The 15,575-nt window shown below is 52.1% G+C and overlaps 1 protein-coding gene across 1 annotated transcript; it reads right to left on the reverse strand.

The window, feature by feature from the left end:
- Window positions 1–4,772: 4,772 nt before the first annotated feature.
- On the reverse strand, window positions 4,773–15,048 carry Natd1 (N-acetyltransferase domain containing 1). The gene is made up of 3 exons (XM_021177517.2): window positions 14,893–15,048; window positions 8,704–8,822; window positions 4,773–7,929 (listed from the first exon to the last, which is right to left on the reverse strand). Exons 1-3 carry the CDS (start codon window positions 14,987–14,989, stop codon window positions 7,813–7,815), a joined length of 333 nt encoding a protein of 110 aa, XP_021033176.1. The 5' UTR covers window positions 14,990–15,048; the 3' UTR covers window positions 4,773–7,812.
- Between the last annotated feature and the right edge of the window lie 527 nt (window positions 15,049–15,575).

Below are 15,575 nucleotides of genomic sequence, written 5' to 3' on the forward strand. Positions count from 1 at the left end.
CACTCACTTTGTAGACCAGGCTGGCCTCGAACTCAGAAATCTGCCTGCCTCTGCCTCCCGAGTGCTGGGATTAAAGGCGTGCGCCACCACGCCCGGCTCCATTGTGGGTTTTTAAGGTGGGTTCTGGGTAAAAGGTTTTTGGTTTGAAATTCGAGGTTGATTAGTCGAGTTACTAATGCCATGGACAGACATACATATGGGCAGCCTCGTGGCAGGGATCTGAGGCAAGTTGGGGAGCGTGAGGCAGAGTAGGGGTCCCTTCACACAGGTTTCATGCCACGTGGTTGGTGAGGAGGCTACTGCATAGGTCTGTGGTCAGGCTGTGCCTGATGCTCGGGGCAAGGGAAGGGTCGGGAATCTAAATCCTGGAGGAAGAACGAGAGAGGAGTTGTGCTGCCCTGGGTGGCCTGTGGACCTACCTACTGGAGTCAGCAGCCTGAGCCTGTAAACTTCCTTGAAGATATGAGACCGGCACCTGCCATTCTCCTGCCATCTGGGCACCTAAGAGCACGTTAAAGGGCCACCGACAGACAGCTTTTGGTAGGGGGTTTGATATTTCCTTTACAGCAACTTCAGGAGAAAGGTTGCTGCAAGCAGGAGTGACTGGAGTAGCCCCTAGCTCCACACTAACACGGAGGATGTAAACTCGACTCCCGATGCCTGTGTACCCTGCGCCCACGGTTCCACTGCCCCAGTCCCAAGAACTTTCTAAAACCTCAAGCAGATGATGTTTCTTCTGCCCAGAAATCCTTGGCATACTGCTCTTGCTCTAGGGTTGAAATTCAAGGAAGCCAGTGCAGCCCTTACTTACCCCGCCCCTCTGTTCCCTAGCCGCCGGTGGCACCACTGTTGTTCTTCAGCTCACACAGTGTGTTCTGTCTCAGGGCCTTTGCACATCCTGTTCTCTCTCCCTGCGCTGCTGCTGTTCCCTTTCTAGATCTTCTCAGTTTGTTCTTCCTACATTCTGTGTTCTCTAATAAAATCCGAGCTATTTTCCTCAATCCAGATAAAGGGTGGAGCATGGGTGGAATTCACACCATTTAAGTTCAAATCACAAGAGTGAAGGGGAGGGCCCGCAATGGCCTAGGCCTCAGCGGTAGTAGAATCCCAAGGGCATGCTTTTCAAAGGCCCCTTCCAGGATGGACCTGAATCTCCTACATTCCGTTTTCCTTGGGATCAAATCTGCTGTAAGAGCACAGGGCTTTGGAGTTCTGCCCAAACGGGTTTGGGACCCCAGGCTTGTTTCCCAGCCACAAGCTTCCTGGAGACCTTAGCAACAAAGTATCTTCCGGTTTCTTTCCAGTAAGTTCTGCTTGTGACCCCGCCTTCCCTAATGTGACTGTAGCAGGCCTCACTACTTTACCTCCTGTCTCCCATATTTCTGTCTCTGGCTCAATGTAGGGAGTAGCTGTGAGTGAATTCCATCCCTGCTGAGGGTGGAGGCTTCTGTCCACAGCACCTGGGAAGTGAATCCTTTGCAATCTTTTAAAAAATTAATTTATTTTTAAATTTTCCATGTTTTGGCATTTTGTCTGCATGTATTATGTCCTTGTGAGACCAAACTCTCTCTACCCCACCCTCCTTTCTTATTACACCCTGTAACTTGCATGAGCCACTCACCCATCTGCTTGTTTACACATAAACCCACCTGTCTGTCCGTCCGTCCGTCCGTCTGTCCGTCCATCCATCCATCCCTTCGCCCATTTATCTACCTGTCCATTCCCTCATCCATCCTTTTACCCATTTGTTCACCCACCCAAGCTTATTTTGCACCTGTCTCTCTACCCACCTGTGCATCCACCCCTTTGCCCATCTATCCAGCCATCTATCCATTACTCCATCTAACAGATATTTTGTGCACTATGTATACGCTGTGCACTGATCTAGATGTCATGTCTTAGTAAGTGAAAGAGAAACAATCTGTGGTGTGTAGTGCTTGCCTTCAATCAAAGTATTTGGGAGGCTGAGGCAGGAGGATCAGGAATTAAATGGCCCAAACAAAGCAATTTTGAGGCCAAAAAGTTTGTAAGATCATGTCACAAAACCAAGTGAAGCAAAAGGAAAACAAAGCCCGGAAGACAGAGAACAGGCTCCCACTGCTGGGGACAAAAGTGGACATGGAGTTGGTGGGGGATCAGGTTGGTGAGACTTGATAAATTCCTGAATTAGGAGGAAGGACAGAGGATCCATGAGGGTTCAGCCCCTCACTGTGCAGGAATGAGGAACCTCCCTGACATCCATAGTGCTACGAGCTTCCCCATGACACTCATGTCGCCAGGAGCTCTGTCCTGGCTTCCTGTAAGTCAAAATAAATCTTCCCTCTGTTGTTTCTGTGCGATACTTTGGTCATAGTGACAAGATAGCTGACTACATGTGATGGCCTGCTTTTCTAAGTTCACATATACGTTTTTCCATAGCCAGCAGATAAAACGCCAACCAAAACTCTTATTCTCAAATTTGAGGCCAGACTCAGGCAGGTACAGATCCTGTTTCAAAAACCAACCAACCGCCGGGCGTGGTGGCGCACGCCTTTAATCCCAGCACTCGGGAGGCAGAGGCAGGCGGATTTCTGAGTTCGAGGCCAGCCTGGTCTACAAAGTGAGTGCCAGGACAGCCAGGGCTACACAGAGAAACACTGTCTCGAAAAACCAAAAAAAAAAAAAAAAAAAAAAAAAAAAAAAAAAAAAAAAAACCCAACCAACCAAAGCCATTCGGCACTGTGATACATGCCTGTAGCTTCAGCACTCGGGAGGTGGAGGCCAGAGGAGAGCCATCTTTTTTTCTTTTAAGACAGGGTTTTTCTCTGTAGCCCTGGCTGTTCTGCAACTCACTCTGTAGATCAGGCTGGCCTCAAACTCAGAGAACCACCTGCCTCTGCCTCCTGAGTGCTACGATTAAAGGTAGGTGCCACTACTGCATAGCTCATTAGGCTCCATTGCCTTGAGGCCTATGCTAAGGATGTACATCACATATTATGGTGACTTAGAGGAGGCTGCTCATCTCTGTGGTGCCAGGAAGCAGACAGGAAGGGACCAGGTGCAGATATATTCTCCGAGTATATCTCAGGTATCTAACTCCTACTGGTTCCACCCTCAAGAGTCTCCCTTACCACCCCATAGCACCACAGGCTGTGGACCAAGCCTTTAACACAATCTAGATCCACACAGTAACACATTTCTGTGATTTCAGCCACTGGAGAGGCTCAAATATCCTATCAATCTCACAACATGCCTGGTTGGAATCCCCTCATGTTTCTCCTGCAGGAGGCTGACTCTCAGGAACAAATCTTCCAAGCTCTTGGTCAGCCCTTATGGATCCCATCCCTTCCCTAATCCAAAAGTCTACCAAATCAGGTCTAACCTAACACCATGCTTCCTGGCTCAAGTGTGCCCACCCCCACCCCACCCCGGACCCTTAGGATAACTTGCTCCCAATGTGAAAGCCCGGCTTTGGTGGTGCTGGGATCTCGGCCAGGTTTGCTGTAGTGACAGTGGGTGAAAGGATCCTCCTCTAAGGTCTGGCTTTGAGACCCATTATTCGCTGGTTTTCTATCGAGGTTGGTTGCTGCGGATGGAACCAAGAACCTCATGCATGCTGAGAAAATGCTCTACCCATCAGGCCTTGACCTATCAGAAGACTGGCACCATTGCTCACAAGTGCCTCTTTTTTTTTTTTTTTTTCCGAGACAGGGTTTCTCTGTATAGCTCTAGCTGTCCTGGAACTCACTTTGTAGACCAGGCTAGCCTCGAACTCAGAAATCTGCCTGCCTCTGCCTCCCAAGTGCTGGGACCAAAGGCATGTGCCACCACCGCCTGGCTGAGAAGTGCCTCTGCTTAATCTGATGGTGTGGGCTGCCAGCTCTCTGTACACCATAAGGGTCTGGCTGCTGGCCTGAAACCTACTCGTCAGAGCCTTACCCAGTACATTTTCAATTAGTGGTTCGTTTTGTGTGTGTGTGTGTGTTAAGAATATTGTAACTCCTGGAATGTGTTCTTTAGGGAGACCCCTCGGAGGCCACCTGATTATGCTGTTGATATCCCTCCAGCTTCCTGTAATCTGAGGAACTTTGAGAATTTTAACATTTTTAGAAGTTCTCTGCCCTAAATCCCACATCAGTACCTGAGTGCTCTTCGTTCTTCTGTGCAAGCTGACATTGCTGGTATTGGGACCGACTTCCTAGAAAGTTGCCCAAAGTTGTAAACACGGGATTGCTGATCTGTCCCCACCAGGACATGATTCCAATGCTGGGGAAAATGGACCCCTAAAACCTCACATGGAGTGCAACATGCACCAGAAAGGTCATGCACTGAGGCTCAGCCCCAGTGCAGTGGTGGCCAAAGGTGGAGCCTTTCAGAGGTTTCTAGGTCATGAGTGCTAGCTCTGCCCTTAGGCATGAGTTAACCATTCCTGCATTGTTACTGTAAAGGGCGTCTGGCCATGCTTCCTTGCTCTTTGCCACAGACAGTGCAGCAAACAGCCAGATGTGACCCTTGACCTTGGACCCTCTAGCCTTGGGAATCCTAGAACCAATCTGCTCTTTACAGAACGTTCAATCTTGGTTCTGCCGTGACATCCCACGCTAGATTAATAAATGCCACAGTAATCACTGGCTTTGAAGGCAAAGCCTGGAAGACCCGATGGCCACCCCTGTGGCCCTAGCCAGGGCCTCCCGGCTAGACTAGCTGCAGTGATTGATGACAACACCGAAGGTGACAGAAATAACACTGTCAACTGTTCCTCCCAAGGCACCGAGAGAAAAGCAGAGAGCACCTTTGACAACCAGAAAAGCATCTTTAATATCTTGAAGCCATGGGACACAGCTAAAACCCATAAATGTGATCCCCGAGGTTGCAGTTAAAGGTTCAAGCCACGGCCTCACCGGATCTCGTGTATGAAACTTAGGGCAATGAGCTGGAAGCAGGACCCTGAGACTAGTAAAAGGACGTGTGGGAGGACTCGAACCAGCCCAAGTCCTGATCTGAGGAACAGCAGGTGAGTGGCCAGGTGCTCCAGGGGAGTGCTCCTGTTCATAAGCCAGACTTCTGAATGCTGGCCATATGTACCTTGCAACTCAAGACAGATCCTCATTTCAGCCCTTCAAAGGAGTAAGGAAACTTCTAGAAATGTTATCTATGTATTACTGAGGTCATTTGTTTCCCAAGTAGACATCTGACCACAATACACAAGCTGGGGACTACTGAGGGGTCAGGGACTGGGGTTTAGATCCTGGGCTGTCTAGTTGTGTGGGTTGCAGGCTGGTGACCCACTTAATCTGACCCTGTCCCTTCAACTGCAGGACAGGCCCAGTAAGTGGTGTCTCTTGGGATTTGCATGAGAATTAAGGAGGGGGTGAGACCACAGAGCCTGACTGCTGTGCCTTGCACTCGGTACACTAGCTACCCTGGCCCTTGTGGGTTAGGTCCCGTGTAAGAAGGGCTGCATGAGCAGATTCCACGTGCTCCCATCTTGGAACACTTGCACTGCTCCTGTGCTTACCAACAGTTCTGTCAGGAACCCTGAATGACCAACTTGAGGGCAAAGAGAAGCTCATGTGTCAGAGGCTAGTGTGGCACCATGACTTCTAGGAATCCCTGTAAAGCTGTTGCCCAGCAATGAGGAGTGTGGCCTCTAGGGTAAAACTCTGAGGTTCAGGTAGTATGGAGGGATACAGATGGCAAAGTTCTCCAGACTGGGCTGGGATCCCGATGCTTGTTGGCACTGTTGTGCTGGGAGACCTCAGTCAGGCTCTGGCAGCCTTTGGAGCCTAGACTCCCCTGCAGTGGAGCTGTCCAACTATGCAGGCATTGGAGGACCAACAAATAGGCTGGGCACCAGGGAGAACCACTTCCAACACAACCTATCTTGCCCTACTTCTTCGCTCTGGGGGCCCCTGACCTCACTGTGCCTTAGTTTTTTGTCAGTGACCAACAGGATCATGCAATGTGTTCAAAAGTCAGAAAAGTGAGGGGATGCAGGTCCCAAGACCAGTCTTGGCCCAGATACTACTGGTGGCAGGTTCAGAGTAGGAAAGGCACATGAGTTACTGCCTGTGTAGACTGGGCAAGGAAGAGAAAGCCTAGGGTGAGGTCTGAGCACTGCACAGACCTACTGAAGGAACGTGAAGTCTAGAGTGCCAGTGCCTAACCAGGCTCCTGGAGTGATTCAGGACGTGGAACAGGTGTTGAGGGGCAGGGGAAGGCAGATGGGATAGCACCAGAGTGGCCCAGTTGGGCGGTATTGGCCAGGAGGAAGAGGCAGAGATATAGTTATTGCTACACCGCAAGGCTATGAAGCCTCCGGGGCACGGTCAGTGGGACTTTAAGGCTGCCAAGGCAGTGAGGAATGCTCAGGCCACCCTGCAGGAACTTGAGACAAGCCCACGGAGGAAGCCCAGCCACTCTTCTTGGGTCCACATAACTCAGGGCCCTCATTCAAGTACTGTATTGTGGACACACTGCCACCACAGCTGTCAGAGCAGTCAGCAATGTCTTCTTAGAGGCCCAGGGGTTTCTCTGGACCCCGAAGAGTCCCTGTCAGACAGAATGGGGTAGCAGAGGAGGGAGGCAGTAGTGAGGAGTATGCTGGGTTATCCTGGAACTCTAGGAGGCTGGAAGAGGAGCATCAAGAACCGGGTAAGAGCCAGAGGTGCAGGAGGTAGGGAGACGCTGAGTGTGGGGACCATAAGGGTCTGTGCCCATGACTGCAGTGGTGAGTGAGGCCCAAGGGTTCTGAACTTAAGACCTCCCAGCCAGGATGCATGGCTTCCTGGTCCAGATTTCAGTACTCCTGCAGAGTGGGAAGGTGTCTGTGCACAGATGTCTGGAGTAGCCTAAGCAGCAGTGGGGAGATGGTCAGAAGCCAGGAGTACAAAAGATGCGAAATGGATCTTGTGTGCCACCATCTCACCCATCTTGAAAGTGACCCACAAGAAAGGCCCTGACAAGTCCAGCTGAAGGTCAGCGAGGGCTGAGGGTAACTGGGCTGCTCAGCAGACCACACTAAGCCTCTGGGCTGGCTCCTGCAGGTGACTGCATGAGAAGGGATACCCCCTGGGCTGGAGAGATGGCTCAGCCGTTAAAGGCTAGGCTCACAACCAAAAATATAAGAGAAGGGAGACCCTCTGACAGGGACCTTGTTTTCTTGCAGAACCCACATGAGAAGCCAAACAGTGTGGAGTGTGGGTACCTGCCCCGCCTCTTGTGCTCATGTGTTGGTGTGCATGCTCAGATGAGCCTGGGCCAGAGCTGAATCCTCGGCTCTCTCACATGCCAGGATTGGCTGCCCTCTGCCGCTGTCCCACTGCCTGTGCCAGGGTACACAAGTCTGAGACAGAGAAAGGGTTAGCACTGGTTGTGGCTAAGGCTTGGCACCTCCACCTTGGGAAGCTGGCGCACAGGGTTCCTGTTGTTCTTCTTGGCTCCAGGAACACCCTCCTCATTTGCAGAAAGGACATTGATGCCAGGAGGTGGTGGCAGGGACTCTACGTCACCCTCTTGCTGATCAGAGCAGGGACCCAGTAGCCAGGCCAGAGGGGATGTGCAGCTGGTAGGAGGACCACCTCAGCAGAGCTGGAGGACCTCTGTGGGAAGTGGGTCTTGGCCACTTGGCCTGCCCTTCGTCCCACTCTGGATTTTCACACATCCACAACCAGCAGCTGGTCCCCAGAATCCTGGATGAAGGCTGCAGACGGGTGTCCTTGCAAAAATAACTCTGAGCCTGTCCCCATGGGAACAGGTTCCTGAGAGCACATGAGCTGGCTGAGGCCCACACAGAAGGCCCACAGGGTGCACTCCTGCACACAGTGGCCAGGGTCATGGCTGTAGACGCTCCAGGTACTGTGGCAGAGGGTTCTCCTTGACATACTTCTGGATGTACCAGCAGGTGAGGTGGGCCTTCAGGTCTTCTTCCACCACGAAGTCCAGGGCAGCCTGGGCCAGCAGAGGGAGAACAGCTGTTAGAGCAGCAGCTTGCTTGGGGACTGCGGCCCACTGTAGCCCAACAAGATTGGTAGTCACCAGCTCTCTCTGTTACTGCTCCAGGTTCTCCACATGGATAACCTTCCCACTTTGCCTAGGCCAGCATCTTGAGTTCCCTTCTGGTTAACTGGGTTAACACACAGACAGGTCGGGTCCTATATGGCAGGGCACAAGGCCCTGGAAGCCCCACAGGGAGGGTAAAGAGGCCTCCTTGTCTAGGAGAGCCAGGGCAGGGAGAGAGGGAGGGAGACAGGATTGGGAAACCAGTATAGAGCTCTCTGCAGAGCACAGGGACAGGAGCTGCACCTGAAAATCGTTCTTTGCTTCATTTCACCTGGACTTGGTCCTCAGGCAGCCTGGAATTCTAAGGTGCTTGGGAGAGGCAGGTGGAGATGGAGGACCAGGGCATGATGCCACTGACTTGGACACTCATCCACTATGCATCACCAGGGCTAACTAAGCAAGTACTGCATGCCCAGTCCTAGTCCCAAGGCAGAGTCAGGTTGTGGGGCCCCAGGTTCAGAATAGTGGCCCCACCTGCCACAGGGCCTAGGAGCACCATAAGCAGTAGGTATCCAAAGCTCTCCCACTGCCACATGCAAACTCTTGGCCAGACGGGCCTGTGAAGCTATGCTGTGGTCTAGAAGCAGATCAGAGTTAGCCAGCAGGCTATCTTCTCTGTAAGGGGAGGGTGATAGCTGCGTCCTGCTCTGCTACCCATCTTACCTTGGCCAGGTGCTTGGCAATGCCACGCCCACGGTAAGCATCTGGGACCTCTGTGTGTTGCAGGTCCACGATCCGCTTGCCCACGTACTCATAGAGCAGGACAGCTCGGTCATGACATCCTGAAGCAGAGAGAGAAACAGCTCAAGTACGGACTCCAGGGGCCCTCGGAGCGTCATTATCCCTGGCAATCCCCGGGGTGGAGGACAGAGTGAAGGATAGAATCTGGAACCAGACTACCAAAGTGCTATAAGAGCTGAATGTTAGCCGCGCAGTGGTGGCACACACCTTTAATCCCAACACTCGGGAGGCAGAGGCAGGCGGATTTCTGAGTTCGAGGCCAGCCTGGTCTACAGAGTGAGTTCCAGGACAGCCAGGGCTACACAGAGAAACCCTGTCTCGAGGAAAAAAAAAAAAAAAAGAGCTGAATGTTGACTAACTCTGGGTCTCGCTTTTCCTATGCCCAGTGTAGGACCATGATGGCATTCCTCAGGGGCTGTATGTAGTATTCAATGAGGCACTCTCTGCAACAGGCTGGTGCCAACAACACACAACTACTCACAAAGCTTTGCTACTGTCATTCCCCTCAGCTAAACCTAAACCCCCTTTCTTTTTTTTTTTTTTAAGATTTATTTATTATTATATGTAAGTACACTGTAGCTGTCTTCAGACACTCCAGAAGAGGGCGCCAGATCTCGTTATGGGTGGTTGTGAGCCACCATGTGGTTGCTGGGATTTGAACTCTGGACCTTTGGAAGAACAGTCGGGTGCTCTTACCCACTGAGCCATCTCACCAGCCCCTAAACCCCCTTTCTAAGGTCCAGCACAGGACACGACAGAGCCCAACAAATCCTTGACTTCAGTGGAGGAGGAGGAAACAGGAGGCGGTATCAGAGCATAAGACTTGCCAATCCCCTAACCAAGACCCAAGCCAAATCAGAGTCCACTGGGCCCAGGAAGCAGGAACAAAGAGCTACCCATCCTCCCAGTCCTGTCAAGATGAGAGTTTACCAGTCAACCAAAAATCGTGCTGGCAAATGTGACAGGAGAAGTTGCTCCAATCACAACCTGTCGTTCTCTGTCCACACATACAGCAAGGGACAAGGATCTACCCTCGTGGCTAAGAGAAACAGGAAAAGCGCGGAGTCTGAAACATTCAGTAGGTGGGAAATGGATGTGAGAAGCGCTGGATCAGGGAGATGCTCTAGCAGGAACACCTGTGCAAAGGCTCTGGGGCAGGGTAGGGATCTTTAAGGGACAGTGAAGATGCTGGTGTGGCTAGAGTGGACCAAGGGAGGGGGAAATGACATGGTAAGTGCTGTGCCTTCTTAGCTGTCATGACTTAGGTCCTCAGTGGAGGATTGGAAGGTAACTCGTAGTTTCACAGAATCCTCCCGCTGCATCAACACTCTAGGGCAGAGGAGTCCAGCTGCCTCAGTCCCTGTGGGAAGAGGATGCCTACTGCTCCACAGGGGTCCCCCCGGAGGATTTGCTGGTAGTTGGGGTGTGCTCAATGAGAAAAAGAAGTCAAAGGCAAACCTAACATTTTTTATTTGAAGTGATTGTCTGGGTATGAAAGAAATGCTCAAGCCGGCAGGGGGAGAGGGAGAGCCATTATGGCAGGGGTTGCTAGAGGGCTCCAGGACAAAGCCCATTGGCTGGGAAGGGCACAGTTAAGGGGAGCATAAAAGGAAGAACAAGTGCAGGCAAGGCAGGAGAGGCCCAAGGCAGATGGGATCATAGGGTTCCCTAGCAATAGAATAAAACAACGTCTGTCTGTCTGTCTTTTTAAGACAGGGTCTCAGGGAGCCTAGGGTGGCTAGAACTTACTAGAGCTGGGCTTGAGTGCTCTACTTCCTTTTTTTCCTTTTCCATTGTTTTTTTCTAGACAGGGTTTCTCTGTATAGTCCTGGCTGTTCTGGAACTCACTTCTGTAGATCAGGCTAACCTTGAACTCACAGAGATCTGTCTGTCACTGCCTCCGGAGTGCTAGGATTGAAGGTGTGCGCCACCACTGCTGGGCTACATGATCTATTTCTTCAAAAGCAAATTGCACTTCACGTATTTTAACTTTTTTCCTTTTTTCTTTTAAGATTTATTTATTTATTGTATGTAAGTACACTGTAGCTGTCTTCAGACACTCCAGAAGAGGGCATCAGATCTCAGTACAGATGGTTGTGAGCCACCATGTGGATACTGGGATTTGAACTCAGGACCTTCGGAAGAGCAGTCAGTGCTCTTACCTGCAGAGCCATCTCTCCAGCCCCGTATTTTAACTTTTAAACAAGCTGCATTTTACATTCAAACTTTCATGCGCCAAAGAGTCAGCTCCTAAATGCTGCATGGGTCCCCTGCCTGTACCAGGCATTGTCACAAGGGGGTGACAGGCTCAGTGAAGAATCACATTCCACACACACACTCCAGGAGTCTTCCAGGGTTCTGCCCTCAGTTCCAGGAGGGAGACTATGACCCATGTTGTTTCCACAGGTAGACTCCTGAGATCCAAGTCATGCAGCCACACGGGGCTGGAGGCAGAGCACAAGCTCCCCTCTCCAAGCTCTGTGTCTTGGAGCCTTTTCTTCTTCTGAGACAGGATCTCACTATGTAGCCCAAGCTGGCCTAGAACCCAGAGTGATGCAATCATGAACATGCATCACCACAGCCGGCCAGAGTGCTTTGTTTTGTGGAACTATGCTCTTCTTCCAGACCTAGAATGCCACCTCCCTTCTCAGCCACATCTACAAAGGTCATGGCCTTCCCCTGTGCTGAAACTCCCTCCTTAGATTGAATTATTCTGTGCCCATTTCCCTGGCCAAGGCCCAGATGTAACCTTCACAGCCACCCCCTATAGCTGCAAGACATGGGACCCAGGTCTGGTTCTGTATTTGTTGGGGTCAATGAAGTCACTGACTTCATTGACTGCCCACAACATTCCGGCTGTGTTTTTGGAGTGAACAGAACGGACACAGCACTCCTTCCCATTTTAGTAAGGGAGACACAGATGCCAGCATTGAAAGATGGGCTCAGAGAGCAGAGAAGTGGTAGGGAGCAGGAGTGAGAGCTGTCATTATACAGAGGACATCTGGTTCTTGTGCAAGACCTGAAGGAATGAGGGAACAGGACACTTTGGTGTGAGGAGTCCCAGTGGTAAGAGCAGAAGAAACAAAATCTTCAGAAGCCCAGAACAGCAAGGCAGCCAGAGTGGCTGGCCCTGGTGAATCAGGCAGTGTAGGGAACCAGGTGATGAACATCCTAGGGCCACCCAAAGCCCAGCTTAAGCTCCCAGCAGTCTTGGGGTAACATTTTCAGTCTCTTCTTGCTCTCAATCCCAAGGAGCCTACTTAGCCTGTGGGCAACCCTGGGGTATCACAGTGATTCTCTGCCTAGGCCTTTGGTGTCTGGTCATCAGGGGTAGACACCCAGGAAACATCTTCCAACCAGATGCCTGTGAGACTGGAGGTGGACCAGTGGCATATGGCAGCCCCACAGCCTGGTCCCTGTGCCTTTGGTGGGATCCCAGCAGATGTTTGCGAAGGCCTGCAGAGGTCCATGGGCTTGCTCTTAGATAAGGCCAGCAGGCTCCAGCCACAGCTCAATCGCAGCCTCTCCCTACAGCAGCCACTGAGAGTTTGGTTAGCCCCCTGCTGATCTTTCTACTTGCTGCATCTATGCCCAGGTACCCAGGGCCTCCCAGTTGGACACCACCTTCTTTTTTTGTTTGTTTGTTGTTTTTGTTGTTGTTTTTTTTGAGACAGGGTTTCTCTGTGTAGCTCTGGCTGTCCTGGAACTCACTCTGTAGACGAGGCTGGCCTCGAACTCAGAAATCCGCCTGCCTCTGCCTCCCAAGTGCTGGGATTAAAGGCATGCGACGCCACCGCCCGGCTAGCACCCATGTCTTGACAGCTCACACCTGCTTGTAACTCCAGCTGCCAGACCTGATGCCCTCATTTGACCTCTACAGGCACTGGAATGTATGTTGTCTGTACACACACACACACACACACACAAATAAAATAAAAACAAATCTTTAAACACATACACATCCGAAGTTCCATTTTGGACTAGTTGTCCATCAGCCTTGTGCCTTGGTTTCCCACCCATGGAGCAGTGGCTACACGCCCAGCATTTTCAGAACTTCAATCTGGGGTCATGTAGACTTGAGTTCCAGTCTCCTCCAATCAACAAACTCCCTCCGTGTTTCCTGTCACACATGCTCAGGACTTAGACTTTTCTTCACACCTCTGCTCACACTGCTTGGACTTGTGCAGCTGCCCACTGTCATGCCCCACAGTGCGCTTCCCCTCAGCACAGCCTTAGGGTTCCTGGTCCATGGCATCTGTCCTCTTTACAAGGCATTTCAGGACCCCACAGCGCTGAAGGTCAAAGCCACACCCAAGCTCACATCTCCGGGTCCTATATTATTTGCCTCCTTGACCTCTTAGCCTTATCCTACCTGTCACGCTCTTCTACGCCTGCACTGCTCCTGGCTGCTCTGAAACACACAATGGGTACTGCAGGGCCTTTGCTCTCAAAGGCTTCTTTCACACAGTGTCTTGCTTCACGGCTACAGCTGTTTCTTGTCTCTTTCAGGTCTCTACTTAAATACCACCTGCTTGGAACTTAATGTCAAACAGTGGCTCTGCCCCAATAGACCCTTCCTTCTGTCTGACCACTTCTCCCAAGGCCTTGGTTTTATGAGATATTATGCAATTCATCTGAGACTCATCTCCCTCTTTAGACTGGCAGCCCTACAAGTCCTGGGCATTTTGAAGACTGCAGGTAAATAGTAGGTACTCAGTAAACTGTTGGCCCAGGCTGTGCAGGAGGAGCAGAGGCGAGGTTGCCCGCCTCTAGCAACTCTGTCTCCCTGTCAACGGGGCAGCAGATTGCAGAACGGTTAAGTTTAAGGATATGCTCTGTTCATAGCCAGCTCTCAAGAGTACTGTCCTTGTGACTGGACCCATTTGGAAGAGAAAGAAAGGAAGAAAGGAAGGAAAAGAAAAGAAAAGGTAGCCCAAGGGTTCTGCCTTTCTCTTTGTGGATCTGATGTGCCTCCACAGTCCCTTGGAACTAAGAAAACTTCAGAAAAGAGGATCTGAAGAAAAAAACCCAAACCCTCAGATAAGGCCTCTCAAGGGATCAGGGCCAAGTGTCACAGTCAGCTGAGCTACCATCAGCATGACAGCAGGACTTGTTTCTCTACGGAAAGAATAGGGCAAGGGGCAGCTGGGCCCTGATTTGAATATGCCTCTGGTCTTGTTAAGGCTGGGCAGGTCCCACTTCCTGCACTCCCAGCCTCAGTTTACTCATCTGTAAGTGGGGCGGTATGTCACAACACAGGAAGTAACAGCTGCCCCCACGGTGGTTAGGTGGCACAAATGGGAGACCTGGCCTCCAAGTGCAGGTCACAGAAGGTTGGCTCAGGAAGTCAGGATAGGCTTCGTACGCTTCACTGCTTACAACCTACCTACTGGCCGACCACACACAAGTGGTGCATCCTTCCAATCAAAATAAGGGCAGTGGCTAAGTCAGGTCTCCCCAGAGGGCCCAGCTGGGAGGAGTGGGCTACAGAGAGCTCAAGGTCCCATATTCCACAATCTTTTCCAGCCCTAGAATCAATGGGAGGAGTGTTGGTCTGCTGGTACAAACGCTACAGAAGATAAGGCTTTGACCTCTCTATCTGTTGAAAAGTAACCATTTATCTATGTTTATCAGCTGTGCACCAAATGTGTCATTCTGAACCTTTACTGCCACAGCATCTCATCCAAAGCGGTGTGCACTCCAGCTATCCCCACTGCAGATTCCGGGAGACCGAGGCACACATTGACTAGACAAACTGGCCAAAGTCTCAGAATCACCTACCCGCCTCTTCCTCCAGGCCACACATTCCCTAGGTTATGCCCCAGGCCCGCGCAGGCTCCTCCACGGCGGCAGGAAGCAACCGAACACCCGGGGGGTGGGGGTGGCAGGCCACCAGTGACCTGCTCTCTGGGACCCGGGGTGGCAGCCCTCCGTCCGCGATGTCGGAGGCCGGCTGCGCTAGCAGGTGCGGGCTGCCCGGGCAGACGCGCTCCGGCGGTGCCAGTCGGGGGTTCGGGAGCCCTCCCGCCCCGGGATCCATCTGTCCGTCCGCTCGCCCGCAGGTCCCGCCCCGTCCCGCCCGCGCGCGCGCAAACAAAGGCAGCTCGGTACCGTTGAGGCGCACGGAGAACTGGCGGCGTTGGCGGTCGTGCTCCACGCGGATGGGGCCGCCCTGCTCCAGTGCGCTCGGCGGGGTAGCGTGCGCCATCGCGCGCGCCGACACTGGGGACCGCGGGCCGCAGCGAACTGACTCTTCGGCGGCGCGGGCCGGAGAAGGGGGCGGGGCCGGAAATCAGCTGTGAGTCACGTGCGCTGCGCGCACGGTCTGTTTGGATACATTCCTGGCGTCTCTTAAAGAGACCGCGCTGCCCTTTTCGCTCGCGGCTTCAACTATGATGTGCTGGTCCATCCAGGGCGCCGATTGTCCTCCCGAATGCCCAAGAATGACTTTTAGGACCCACACGGACCCATATGCAAAACACGCAATGACCTATGGGGTAATTCAGATCCTCCCCGGGACAGCCATTTAATATTAGGCATTGGCCTCACTGCAAGCCTGAGGCAATAGATAATGCCAGATGCAAGGTGTCGACAGGCAAACCTACTCTCTGCTGGAACCGTGCGGGCTGGAGCTATGCAGCCCACCCACTCGGGGCAGCTGTAGCTGATATTGAGAGATTACCCCTAGGCATGTTTGGGACTGGGTGAAAAGCCACCCCTCCCAAAGAAAGCCAGAAATATGAGATCCCTAGGGAGCTAGCTACCCAGGAACCAGTGTTTCTCTAGAAGTACGG

This window comes from Mus caroli, chromosome 11, assembly GCF_900094665.2.
Source record: "Mus caroli chromosome 11, CAROLI_EIJ_v1.1, whole genome shotgun sequence".
NCBI lineage: Eukaryota > Metazoa > Chordata > Mammalia > Rodentia > Muridae > Mus > Mus caroli.